The 13,436-nt window shown below is 59.2% G+C and overlaps 1 protein-coding gene across 1 annotated transcript; it reads right to left on the bottom strand.

The window, feature by feature from the left end:
• Positions 1-75: 75 nt before the first annotated feature.
• PYGL (glycogen phosphorylase L) lies at positions 76-13,305 on the bottom strand. Its single transcript, XM_032112364.1, has 21 exons — positions 13,210-13,305; positions 12,051-12,303; positions 10,467-10,568; positions 9,028-9,106; positions 8,696-8,799; positions 7,975-8,106; positions 7,218-7,329; positions 7,042-7,124; positions 5,936-6,079; positions 5,708-5,800; positions 5,345-5,491; positions 4,595-4,758; positions 4,379-4,493; positions 3,604-3,705; positions 3,376-3,523; positions 3,222-3,280; positions 2,390-2,531; positions 2,049-2,256; positions 1,839-1,973; positions 619-685; positions 76-482 (listed from the first exon to the last, which is right to left on the bottom strand). The coding sequence occupies exons 2-21, from the start codon at positions 12,291-12,293 to the stop codon at positions 294-296; spliced, it is 2,568 nt and encodes an 855-aa protein (XP_031968255.1). The 5' UTR covers positions 12,294-12,303; positions 13,210-13,305; the 3' UTR covers positions 76-293.
• Between the last annotated feature and the right edge of the window lie 131 nt (positions 13,306-13,436).

The raw sequence follows: 13,436 nt of genomic DNA on the forward strand, positions 1-13,436 counted from the left end.
CCCACCCCACCCCAGGCCAGCCCTCTTCCTGCGTGAGCATTGGTGCAAGCAAGCCCGGCCCTAATTTTAGGCTTCAGCAAGCAGCCCCCTTCGGACTCCAATGGCACTTTTTTATTTTTTAGCACCTAATGCAAAGCAACAGGGCGACGTGGTTTCGCTTTCCACACGACACTGACGTTATAAAAACCCCTCCCCCTCTGCCCACCCCTACGGAAAGCCAGCAGCAGCAACACAGAGACTCGGACAGCAGAGAATTTTACAGCGCGCGTGCTCGCGGCCCCTGGCTCCGGCCCCTACGCCGCCGTCCCGTTGGGGGTCTTGTCCTGCCCCGCGTCCCGGGGCTCATTGGGCGGGGGGATCTTCAGGTCCGAGGGCTCCACGTGCCAGATGTCCCGGGCGTACTCCTTGATGGTGCGGTCGCTGGAGAACTTGCCGGCCGCCGCGATGTTCCTGATGACCATCTTGGTCCAGGCCTTGGAGTTCTGCAAGGAGAGGGGTGGGATGGGGTGGGAGGCTCTGGGATCCCCTGCAGCAGCACAGGACCCCATCTCTGTGCATGTCCCTTCTCCAGGATGGGATGCTGTGTCTGCCCTGCCCTGTCCCCGGGCTGGCACTCACCAGGTACAGCTCGCTGACCTTCTCCTGGCACTTGACATAAGCCTCGTAGTCTGCAAAGACTTTAAACCTGCAAAGTAGGAAAGAGTCAGGAGCAGGAGAAACGGGAAGGTGGGAGCAGGGTGGGCTGCCTGATCCAGGGCGTTGTTACACCCAGGGGTTAAACTCAAGGTTCCTTTACTCTGTTTTGGTGCAAAGAAGAAACCCCCACCAGATATTCTCAAGAGGTGAAAAATCACGCAGAAGTTTACCGGCAAAAATAGAAAAAATTAAGGAAACGTTGGCAAAAGGAGTAAATACAACACCGAATTAAATGTAAAACCACTTATCATAGCATTACTTAGCACGAATTTAGTATTAAGAATTTACTTAGAATTTATTTAGCATTTGCTTAGCCTGTTTAACCGAGAAACCTTTAAAACCTTAAGATGTTATGTTACCCAAAAAGCTCCATGAAAAAAGGATTAAGAGGAGAGAGAACGACAGAAAAGGTACAGAAAAACACATTTACAGCTACTAGCTCCTGGGTTCCAGCGTCGATAAGCTGAAAACGCCAAAAAACCCTCACAACCCCGCAATGGCCGCGCCCCCTCAGCCCCTTTTATACCCGCGGCCTGCCTGGGCCCGCCCCCTAGGCGGGACTTCTGGTTGCTCGACCAATCAGATGTTGCTTGATGCTGCCCCGTGTGATTGATTGGCAATCCGACCAATCAGAGGCTCGGTTAGCATTCCCCCCGCCCCCCCGCACCAAGGTGCCATGATTGACAGCTCTACCAGGCTGAGGGGCTCTGGGCACTGCCTCAGCAGAAAGCCAGGCCTGACCCCAACCACACGCACACTCGGGCGTCCTAAGCACCCCAAAACCGGCTCGGGCCATCGATCTAATCCAGTCTCTGACAGGCGGCCTCCAACACAAAGTCTCCGGCCAAATTTCCCTTCCCTATGTCTTGTTGGCAGAGAACCCTGGATGCCCTGGGAGGGCACGCAGGGAAAGCATTTCTCCGATGCCAATGCCCGTGGCTGACCAGTGCTCTGGCCAGGAAAGCCCTTGAGATGCCTAAAATCATCTGGAAGGGCTGCGTACCCAAAGGCATTAATGCGACAAGGGCCATCCACGCAGAGTCCGTGCCTTGGGGAGCATCACCCATGTGCAATGTGGTCCCACCCCGATGTGGCCACGGGAGACACCCAGCCCCGGGGATGGATGGCACCGCGGGCCTCACCTGTCGTGGTGGAAGAGCATGTTGACCACGTCGTTGAAGAGGTTGGGATCTTTTGGGGAGAAGAAGCCACTTTTAATCTGGTCAACAGCCTGTTTGAGCTCGGGGAGCCGGTCGTAGTAGAGCTGGGCGTTGTACCTGGAGGGAGAAGGGTATGAGGTGGTGCTGCCCAGGTACCTGTGGTGGCAGCCCTGTGGCATCCCCAGCCCTCACCCTTTCCTGTCCAGCTCCGTGACATCCTCCACCCTCATGCCAAAGATGAACAGGTTTTCCTCTCCAGCCTCCTCGGCCATCTCCACGTTGGCTCCATCCATGGTGCCGATGGTCAGAGCCCCATTCAGCATGAACTTCATGTTGCCCGTCCCTGAGGCCTCGGTGCCTGCCGTGGAGATCTGCTCCGACAGGTCGGTCGCAGGGATCACTGCCAACAAAACACACGGACACGAGGGGCTTGTGGTGACCAGCTCTGGGTTTGTTTCCCGCTGAAGGACCATGGTGAACAGTAATGGGGTAGAGGGACGTCACCTCCCCACAGCGTGTCCCACCCAGGGTACCTTTCTCTGCCAGGGACACCCTGTAGTTCTCCAGGAAGATGACCTTCAGCTTGCTGCCCACCATGGGGTCGTTGTTCACCACCTGAGCCACGGCGTTAATGAGCTTGATGATCATTTTAGCCATGTGGTATCCTGGAGCAGCCTGGGAGAAAAGCCACAGGTAAGCCAGGAGGGCTGGTGCCAGAGGCAGGTGAGGCACACCCAGCTCCCACATGTCCAGGGAACAACCTGCTCATCCCTGCTCCCATCACCTAATCCAACACGTGTTACCCCACAACGTTTTTGGGGGCTTCCATGACCACAGATAGCAGATGGTTGTCCAAACCCCACCCAAACTCAGTGCTGTGCTCGAGCTGAAGCCATCCAGTGATACTCCAGCGCTTTCTGGTGAACTTCATGGACACAGAATCATGGAATCATGGAATTGTTTAAGTCGGAAAAGCCCTCTGAGATCATCGAATCCAACTGTTCCCCCCACACTGCCAAGGCCACCACTGACCCATGTCCCCAAGTGCCACATCCACACGGCTTTTAAGTTCCTCCAGGGATGAGGAATCCACTATTGCCCTGAGAAGGCTGCTCCAATGCCTGACCATCCTTTTGATGAAGAAATTTTTCTTAACATCCCATCTAAACCTCTCTTGGCACAGCTTGAGACCATTTCCTCTGTCATGTTCCCTGTTCCCTGGGAGAAGAGACTGACCCCCACCAGCTGCACTCTCCTGTCAGGGAGTAGTAGCGACGTGGCCCCGTGAGACATCTGCACCCACAACCCCCCAGGGCGCTTCCAAGGACTTTTTCCAAAATGTCTAAAACTCCTGACCCAACTTACCTTGCCTCCAATGATCACTGTCCTCGGCACAAAGAGCTTTGCAGGATCCCTCCTGATTCCTGGAGAGAACAGCCGTGTTACTGCGGGATGGGGGGGGCACAGGGGTGCTGGTGCAGCCCTGGGACAGCTGTGCCCTCGGGGCGTGGTGCCTTACGGTTGTACATGGTGATGATGTGCAGGCAGTTCATCAGCTGCCGCTTGTACTCGTGGATCCTCTTCACGTGCACGTCGAACATGGAGGAAGGGTTGATCTTCACCTTGTACTCCTTCTCCAGGTACAGCGCGAACTTCACCTTGTTCTCCTGGGCCAGGGCAGGGACCACGTCAGCCCCCAGAGAACATCAGCCCCTGCTCTCTGCTCCCCCTGCCCGCATCCCCTCACCTGCTTCACTTTGGCCACCTCCCGGATGAAGAGGTCGTCGTCCACGAACTCGTGCAGCTTGGTCAGCTGGCTCAGGTCCCGCACGTAGTCCTCCCCGATTTTCTGCAACAGGAGCAAGGGCATGTGCTGATGGTGAGATGGTTTGGGATGAAAGAGATCTTGAACATCGTCCAGTTCCAACCCCCTGCCATGGGCAGGGACACCTCCCACTAGCCCAGGGTGCTCCAAGCCCCATCCAATCTGGATCCCACTTCCAGGGATCCAGGGGCAGCAACAGCTTCTCTGGGCACCCTGTGCCAGGGCCTCCCCACCCTCACAGCTAAGAATTTCTTCTCAATATCCCATCTAGCCCTGCCCTCTATCAGTTTACATCCATTCCTCCTTCTCCTGTCACTCTGTCCCTTGTCCCAAGTTCCTCTCTAGCTCTCCTGGAGCCCCTTTAGGCACTGGAAGGGGCTCTGGGATCTCCCTGGAGCCTTCTCCGGGCTGAACACTCCCAGCCTGGCTCCAGAGCAGAGGGGCTCCAGCCCTTGGAGCATCTCCATGGCCTCGACTCGCTCCAGCAGCTCCACGTCCTTCTGCTGTTGGAGACTCCAGAGCTGAAGGCAGCTCTGCAGGTGCGGTCTCACCTGAGCGGAGCAGAGGGGCAGAATCCCCTCCCTTTACCCTCAACTCCTCAACCATCCAGAAGATGTAAATGGTTGAGGTTCTCACGGCACCCTGGGCTCGGCAGGGAAGGGTCAGTGGGTGCAGCGCGTTCCCCCCACGCCGGTACCTCCGCGATGAGCTCCGCCAGCCCCGGGTTGCAGAGCAGGAGCCAGCGCCGCGGGGTGATGCCGTTGGTCTTGTTCTGGAACTTCTCCGGCTCCAGCGCCGCAAAATCCTCGAAGCTGCAAGGGCAAGGATGGCACAGCTCCAGCCTCGCCCACCTGGCACCACCAGCCCTTCCAAGGCGAGGGTGACCCACCGCCACCTCCCTCCCCTCACTCACACTTGAGTCTTGACGATCTCGGAGTGGATCTTGGCCACGCCGTTGACGGCGTGGGAGCCCACGATGCAGAGATGGGCCATGTTGATCCTCTTGATGCCCCCCTCCTCGATCAGGGACATCCTCCGCAGCCGGTCCACGTCGTTAGGGAACAGGGACGCGATGTGCTGCCGGTGGAGCCGGAGAGGTGGTGAGAGGTGGTGGTACTGACGGATGTCCCACCCCATGGCTTACGGGGAGGGGCCATGGCAGTGTCCCCAGTGCATTTGACATCAGCCAGAGCGGTGGCTTTTACTCTGCTGTGACAGTGCAAACCCCCTCCAAAGGGTGCCCTTTCCCGGCACAGATGTCCCTGGATAGAAGGACCCCCCCAAGTCCCCACCAAGAGGGGTTTGGGGACACACACTTGGCCAGTGAGGCAATTTTGGCAAAAGCCTCGTACTGCCAGACCAGGAGGTCAAACCACCATCTCCTCTGCACTCCCAACATCATCTTTCCCAGGATGAATTTAGCATTTAGGAAGCAAAGAAATGCCAGCTCCCAAGTCCCTGATGCAACAGGTGAGGCCTCTCGACAGTCCCTAACTGCAGCATGGCAACGTGCTGGTGGGAAAGGGCTTTCCTACACGTCAGCTGCCCAAAATAGCAGCTGGAATCCCCCAGCCACACACCCAGCATCATCAGTTTGTGCACGCCCCTTGTCCTGACAGCACATCCCCGTCCCCCTCTCCAGAGCACGCTCGCAGACACTCACATCCAGGTGTCTCTGGTTGATCTCGTAGATGATCTGCAGGTGCCTGGGGAGCAGCTTCTCCACCAGGTCCACGGGCCAGCGCTCCAGGGCCTCAGGAAGCACTGTGTGGTTGGTGTAGGCAAAGGTCCTTTTGGTGATGTCCCAGGCCTGGCAGGGAAGAGCCAGTGCTCAGTAGCACCTCAGGTGCCAGAACCCATCCATGGTCCTCCCACCACACCCAGCCAGCTCCTCCCAGTCCCCACCAGTTAAACCCAGCCTGACTGCTCCACGTCATTCCCAGCAGCCACAAAAATTGGCTCCTCCACCGTGGGCATGTGGGTACAAGTGGAAGAGACCCCCAGGAGCCAGGTGGGGTGTCCCTACCTTGTCCCACGGCAGCTTCTCGATGTCCACGAAAATCCTCATCAGCTCAGGGATGGCCATGGCGGGGTGTGTGTCGTTCAGCTGGATGGCAACCTGGGGGAGCAGGGTGGCACGTGGGGACACTGGGGGGACACTGGGAACCCCATGGAGGGTCTTCAAACCTCTGCAGCATCTGGGAGGTGTTGAAACAAGCTCCAAGGCACGGGTCAGAGCAGCCCTGGCTCGTACCTGGTCGGGGAAGGAATCGAACACGGTCCGGACGCTCTCTGTGCTCCCGAATTTGGATGCTTTGAAGCGGCGGATGATGTCCTGGAGGGTGGCAGCCACGACAAAGTACTCCTGCTTCAGCCTCAGCTCCTTCCCTTCGAAGAACTGTGGGCAGAGGAGCAGGGAATTGCAGGATTCCCGCAGGATTCACTGCACTTGCTGGGGGAAGGTGATCCCAGGGTGTGACCCCTCTGTGCTTTCCCCAGCATCAGTTGTAATCCCCAACTCTTCTTGCTTCCCAGATTCCAGCACACGGGTTTGGGATGTGCTGGTACAAACAGGTTAAATCCCAGCTGAGCATTGTCAAAACCTGTTCTCCGTGGTTTCAGCTTTTTGGCTGCAAGGAAAGGTACCAGGACAATGGGAAGGGAAGCCATAGGAGCTCTAACACCCAGGAGCTATTTCCAAGACAAGGATTTAACCACTGTTCATGCAGCACAAAACATCAACCTGCTGGTCTGCAAAGGAAGAGGTGCAGAAGACAACCTCACCACTGGAGCTGCAGTGTCCCCAGCTCTCCTCACCAGCTGGGAAGGCTGGAGGAGGATTAAATGGGAAAAACACCATCAGGACCTGCCCCAAACAGGCTGCAGAGCAAGGAGAGCTTCCCATTTATTTTTTTGTCCTGCTCCACAGCTTGGTTTGTGGCTAGGCAAGGGTTGTGCATCCCACCACATCTCTGTGCCAGCTTGGCAAGAACTCCCAGAGCAAGAGGGTTGGGGTGCAAAGTGCAATTTGAGGCACAACCTCTGGTCCCAGGGTTGCAAAGGGCAACCAGGGTAACACCAGCAGTGTTCAGCAGTTTGCCTTCATGCTGCATTTTCAGACTCAAGGAACATTTCTGCAGCAGGACCTGCTCATCCCCACTCGCTCCAGGCAAAGCTCAGGGGAACAGACTCATCCTGGTAAGAGGCAGCAACCCTCATCCAAGGACTGCAGGCAGCTTGAAACGCAACTAAAAACATCTCTGCAGCATCCTGGAGGGAGGGGCTGCTCCCCATCCCCCTCCATCTGGGCACTCTTTATCCATCCCTAAAACAGGGGCTCCCTAAAACTTTGTGACTCACGTTGTCGTTGGGGTAGAGCACCCGGGAGATGTTCTCTGCCAGGTTCCTGTCCAGCACGGCCTGGATGTAGTCCCCGACGTTGACTGGGGAGGAGCAGGGGGATAAGGAGGGGTAAGGAGGGATAAGGAGGCCGTGGGGCCCCCTCACCTCTCCCCACCCCGCCAGCTCCCACTTACAGTCGCGCAGGTTGAAGTCGTTGGGAGCGCGGGCCGACCACAGGCGCATGGTGTTGACGGTGTTGTTCATGTACCCGGGCACGGGGGTGTCGTAGGGCAGCGCCAGCACCACCTGTGGCATCCCCAGGGCAGCTGGAATTGGGCTGGGATTCCCCCCTGCTCCCCCTGGAGCCCTCCCATCCCACAGAGCCTCCTGCTCAGGGCTGAGCTCAGGGTGGTGTCCACCTTCGCGGGATTGCACGGATGGGGATGTGCTTGGTACCCCTGCACGGGGACACCCCACTGGCTCTGCCTGCTGGCTGGTGTTTGCCAGAAGCACTCAAGGCATGGAGAGGGGCTTGTAAAGGTCAGAAGCAGCTTAATTTAGGGCTACACATGGCAAACAGACCTGCTGGAGCTGCTTCTGGTATTTTGTAGAATCCCAGAATGGTTTGGGTTGGGAGGGACCTTAAAGTCCATCCAGTTCGAACCCCCCTGCCATGGGCAGGGACACCGTCCACTAGACCAGATTCCTCCAACCTGGCCTTGGACACTTCCACAGATGGAGAGTTTGGCTGCAGATGTGGAGCAGCCAAACCCATCCCCATCCCTATGTCCATCTCCTCCCCAGCTTGCCCCACCACTGCCTTTTCCATCCCAGCCCGACCTTCCCGGCAGGGATTCTGCAGGACTCATTCCCAGGGTGCAGCCAGCCAGGGAGAGCTCCCCAAATGACGGGACAAGCCATGAAAGGGATGTTCCTGTCCCCAGCCCTTACCTGGGTGTCGAGCCACTTGGCACCAGAGGCAGAGTGCTCCACCCGGCCGTAGAAGTGCACGGGCAGCATGTACTCAGGACGGGCCTTCTCCCAGGGGTTGCCGTGCCGGAGCCAGTCATCGGCTTCTTCCACCTGCCAGAGGGACCCGGAGCAGTGACAGGGTCCCCCAGCCCCGGGGATCTCCCCACCTGGAGAATGGCTGGGGCAGGATAGCTGGGAAAGGCTCCAGCTGTGCACGGCAAAGGGGAGGATGCTCGGAGTCTGTCTGCCCTAAACCTGGATTTTGGCACTGCAGGGTGAGCCTGGAGGCACCACCCTGAACTCTGGGTGCCTTCCATGGAGATGGGGACAAACCCAAGGTTTCTCTCAGTGCACTGCTAATGTTCCATTTCCAAACCAGCCTCTTCCACCCCTGCTCCATGAGGAGCAGAGACACAACTGCTCCATCCTCACCTGCTCCAGGCAACCACGGAGCAGCCCTCAGGGTGGCCCTGGGTAGGACGTGCTGTGGATGGGGATGAGGGATGGATGCTTTGAGCTTGCACCAGTTTAAGAAGTTAAATTTGTTCAAGAAAATATCTGCTAAATTTTAAATATCACAGCAGCAGCAGTCTCCAAGCTGAGGGGAAGTGTCTGTACACCCCAGTCTGAGGGGGAGGAGGTGAACCAGGGGCTCTGACTGTGCCAGGGGACAGCAAGGGCCACACATCTCCATCCATACCTGCCACCCATCCCGGATCTTCTGGTTGAAGATGCCGTATTCGTAGCGGATGCCGTAGCCATAGGCTGCCAGCCCCAGCGTGGCCATGGAGTCCAGGAAGCAGGCTGCCCAGGAGAGAGGAGAGCAGTGAGCTGGGCCCCCCCTGGATCCCTGGGAGATGGATTCTTCTCCCTGGGACAGCCACAGGCCCCACAGGGACAGGAGCCAGGGCCAGCAGCCACCCAGCACCTTGCTCTGTGCTGGAAAGGCTGGAGCAATAATCCCCCAGGATTAGGTACTTCCCACAGTGGATGCAAAACCCTCAGCGATGTGCCAAGGAGGGGCTCACTCACCTGCCAGCCTGCCCAGACCACCATTGCCCAGCCCAGCATCCTCCTCGATTTCCTCCAGCTCTTCCATGTCCAGCCCAAGCTACAGATGAGAAGAAAGAGAGGGGCTGGAGACTCTCAGGGTGCCCAGCCCCGCAGAGGGGAGGCATTGTTGGCATACACTCCCTTGCAGGTGGGCTCCAAGAGGGCTGGAAAGGCACCCAATTCCACAAGACCCATCCCCGTGGGTGGGACACTGTGATTTGAACCCAAAGCAGCTGCTCTCTCTCCCCCTCAGCTGTGTATCCGTGCCATGGCAGGGGTCATCTGCCATGTTTAAAGTCACTCCACCAGGCTTTACAAAGGACATTCACACCCTTGACCTTGCCATGGGCAAGATCTGGGGGTGGGGAGCACCCAGCTATAAACAGAATGCTGCTTTTGGGGTCCCAGACACTTCCAAGGGCTCTGAGGGTTTATTCCCAGGCCTGCTCCCTCTCTCCATGGCTGCAGTCCTGCAGGGGCAGGCACTAGGTTCCTGTTCCCCCAGCACCCCCTATCCCTTGAGGCAGCCACCTGGGTGGAATATTCCTGCACCTCCAGCACCCCCATTCCCTGGGGAAGGCACCTGGGTGCTGTCTTCCTGTTCCCTCAGCACCCCAATCCCCTGGGGATGGCACCTGGGTGCCGTGTGCCTGCTCCCCCAGCACCCCCATCCCTTGGGGATGCGACCCAAGTGCTGTGTTCCGGCTCCCTCAGCACCTCTGTCCTCTGGAACAGGCACCCAGTGCCCTTCCTCCCAAGTCCAGGCATCACCCTTTAGGGTGAGAAGCATCTACACCCCTTTTCCAGGGAAATTTAAATTTTCCAGCCTAGGATGCTGTAGGAGGAAGTGGTTTTGCCTATGCAAAACTCCTCGGGGAGCTCAGCTGGAAACCTTTGGTCCATTGCCCAGCCCTGACGTCCCCTGGTCACAACAAGTGGGGATAAAAAATTAAAAACCCCCTAAAAATAAGTTCCTCTCCTTTGAAGTGTTTGAACAAAAGCTGTTCCTCCTCTTGTGCAACCGCTCTGGCCACCTCTGATGACACAAGAGGTGACAGGGTGGGGACAAAAGGAGCCACCCAAAACCCTTTGATAACCCCGGTGCCACCTGGTGCCAGCACCCAGCTGGGCTTAATTCGAGGTTTCATTCCTCCCTGCCACTGACATGGATGTGAACAGCCTCATCCACAGAACCACCAGTTTCCCTCCAGGACATGGGATCCCTCTGCATTCCCCAGAACGCAGCTCCCAGGCTGGGCAGCTCCTGGCCTTTCAAGGGCAGGCTCTGGAGCAGCCTTTATTCCCTAAGTGGCTCAGGGAGTGGTTTGTAGCCGGTGTGGTAAAACACGGACATTCCCAAGAGCTGGAGAGCACGGAGCCCTCCCAGTCCATGTCCTCACCCCTCGTGGGATGCTCACCTGGTAGACGGCCTCGTCGCAGGCGTTCTGCAGCCCCAGGTTAATCATCGTGTTCTGCAGCGTCCGCCCCATGTAGAATTCCAGGGAGAGGTAGTAAATCCTCTGGAAGAGAAAACCACCCCATGGTCACCTTTCCCGGGGCTGGAGGAGGCTCCCCTGGACTCCAAAAGCTGCTATTGGGTGATATCTCAAAAACAAACAGGAAACAACCCAGCTCTCAACAGAGCAGGGTGGTTTGCACCAGGAATTTCAGGGTTGTGGCTCCTGGGTGGCCCTGCAGCCCCTGCCCTGCTCTCCTGCTCTTTCCCAAACTGGCAAGAGGCTGTTTTATTTGGACAAGCCCCGCTGCCCTGTCCCAGAGCGGGGACAGCTCCAGGATGGTCGGCCCGCGCACGCCGGAGGCGGCACAAAGTTAAATTTTAAAGAGGAGCTGTTTCCTCACGTCACTCCGGGCTGCAAAGCCACCGGAAAACCGAGCGAGCTGACGGGGCCAGGCGGTGGCTGCGGGGACATGGGGCTTCCTCTGCTGTCCCCTTGGAGCAGGGGACACTGCCGCCGACACCGCGGGCACAGGATGCGGCCGGTCCGGCCTTGTGTAAGCCGTGCGCCGGCGTCAGCACCGGCAGGTTTTAAGGAAGGATTTAGGCTGGGGGAAGTCGCTGACTCGACACGTTTCCCCAGGACCTGCGCGGGGTCGGGCCGGGAGTGGAGGTGGGATAGAATCCTGGAGTCCTAAAATTGTTTGGATTAGGAGGGACCACAAAGATCGTGTCGTTCCAACGCTCCTGCCACGGGCAGGATGTGCTGCGCAGGATCCGTTGGGATTCCTGGTTTCCCTCCAGCAGAGCTGGGAGCAGCGACTCCAGGCAGACAGCACCCAGCACGCCTCGGCTGGACGGCAGAGTCCCGGCTCCAAAGCCTGGAAGAAGCTCCTTTTTCTCACCCCTACACAACACGGGGGAGTGCTGAGCTATCGCGGCTGGCACGGTCCCAGCGAGGCGCTGGCAGGGAGGAAATTGATGCCGACAGGGACATCCAGGTGTCAGGAGGGGGATTAAGGCTTAATCCCCCCGCGGCAGAGCCCGGAGCGAGCCAGCGGGACGAGCAGCAGCACAGCAACTCCTGCACAAACCGGATCTCTCACGCTTGGGATCACTTGTGTTAAACAAGACCTGTTTGTGGTTGGCTTCGGGTGCCTTTAAGCCTTTCCAATAATTTCCCCGGGAAGGCTTTGGAGTTGGTTTTGGTAGACAGCACCCACGCCGGCGCCGCGGGACAACAAACGGCGTTCCCATGCCCTGCACCCCGCTCCCGGCCAAGCCGCGCTCTGTTTGTTTTGCAAAGCAAAGGACAGTGGCCTCGTTTGGTAAAGTCCAGTCCCTCCTCTTCGAAAAAGTTACCGGAACAGCCCTAAATCCACGAAAAACCGAGCCCCGCCAATCCCGCTATTCCAGCGCGGAGGGAGGGTTCACATCCCCGGGGTTCCCATGGATCCCACTCCAGCCACAACCCAGGACCCACCGTGGGGGTTCCCAGCACCCCGCCCTGCACGGAGGGGCTCCCCCCATGTCCCACCGCTCCCACCTTGGGATCCTTCTCGTAGTAGTACTGCTGGGTGCGGATCCAGCGCCCCACCAGGTGGTCCCGCACGGTGTGGGCCAGGGCGAAGTAGTAATCGCGTGGGGTGGCCACATTGCGGTCCTTGACCAGGGTGAAGTGCAGGTGCCGGTTGAAGCCCCGCTTCAGCTCGGCCACGCTCTCGGCGCCCACGATCCCGCGGATGCTGATCTGCTTCCGCCGCTCCTGGTCCGACAGCGGCCGCGACATCGCGGCGGGGCTGCGGGGACACGGGGAGGGGGGACACGGACACACGGGCTGGGCTCCGGCGCCGCGTTCCGCCTCCGCCCCGCGCTGGCACCGCCCCGGGAGGGGACGGGATGGGGACGGGCCCCGCAAAGGGCCGCCCACGCGTGGGGCGGGAGCGGCGGCCGCCACCGGGGGAGCAGAGAGGGGAACCCCGGGGTCGGACGGAGTGGGATGCAAAGGGGGGAATCCCGGGGATGCACGGAGGGGGGATGCAAAGGGAGGATTCCAGGAACGTGGCCGGGGGGGGGGGTCTCAGAGGGGTGTGCAAAGGGGGAACCCCGACAGTCACAGAGGAGTGTGCGAAGGGAAGGGGGGCATGGTATGGACAGAGGGGTGTGCAAAAGAAAGGAAGGACCTCCAGGGGCACAGAGGGCCTGCAAAGGGAGGGATCCTGGGGGTCTCAGAGGGATGCGCAAAGCGGGGGAGCCCAGGCAGGTGCAAAGGGGGTGTCTCGGGACGGTGCAGAGGAGGGGGCGCGGAGCCGGGGGAAAGCCGCAGGCCCCCGGGCGCACCCGCAGCGGGCGGAGCGGAGCGGTCCGGGCGCGGCCAGCGCTGACCCACGCAGGGACCGCCCCACGCAGCGACCGCCCTTCGCAGGGACCGCCGCACGCGTGGCCCCGCCCGCGGGGCAGCTGCTCTTGGAACACGTACAAGCAAGGTGCTTCCCGCCGGGCCCGCAGGGAAAACCCGGAAAGTGTCATAATGTGTCCCCCCCGTGTCGCGATCCATCCTCGTGTCACGGCATCCCCCCCGTGTCATGGCATCCCCCCCGTGTCACGGTCCCCTCCCCGTGTCACGGTCCCTCCCTGCTCGACTGCCTCCCGCCCTCCCCCGCAGCATCTCCCTTTCCCCTCCCTTTCCCCTCCCGTCTCCTCACTGTTCTCTGCCCGCCTGCAGTCCCTCTGGAAATGGCGTGGGATCTCTTCCCCCCGGCTCCGGGCTCTTCCCAGCTGCTTCCCGCACCGTGGCCGCCCACAGTGTCCTGCCCTGCCCTTAGGACCCTGCCCTGCCCTGCCCTGCCTCCGGTTCCTCCCAAGGGCAAAAATATCCGATATGAGCTTCCAACGCAACGCTTTCTCCTCCCCCTCCTGCTTATCCTCCTCC

This window comes from Corvus moneduloides, chromosome 6, assembly GCF_009650955.1.
Source record: "Corvus moneduloides isolate bCorMon1 chromosome 6, bCorMon1.pri, whole genome shotgun sequence".
Lineage (NCBI taxonomy): Eukaryota > Metazoa > Chordata > Aves > Passeriformes > Corvidae > Corvus > Corvus moneduloides.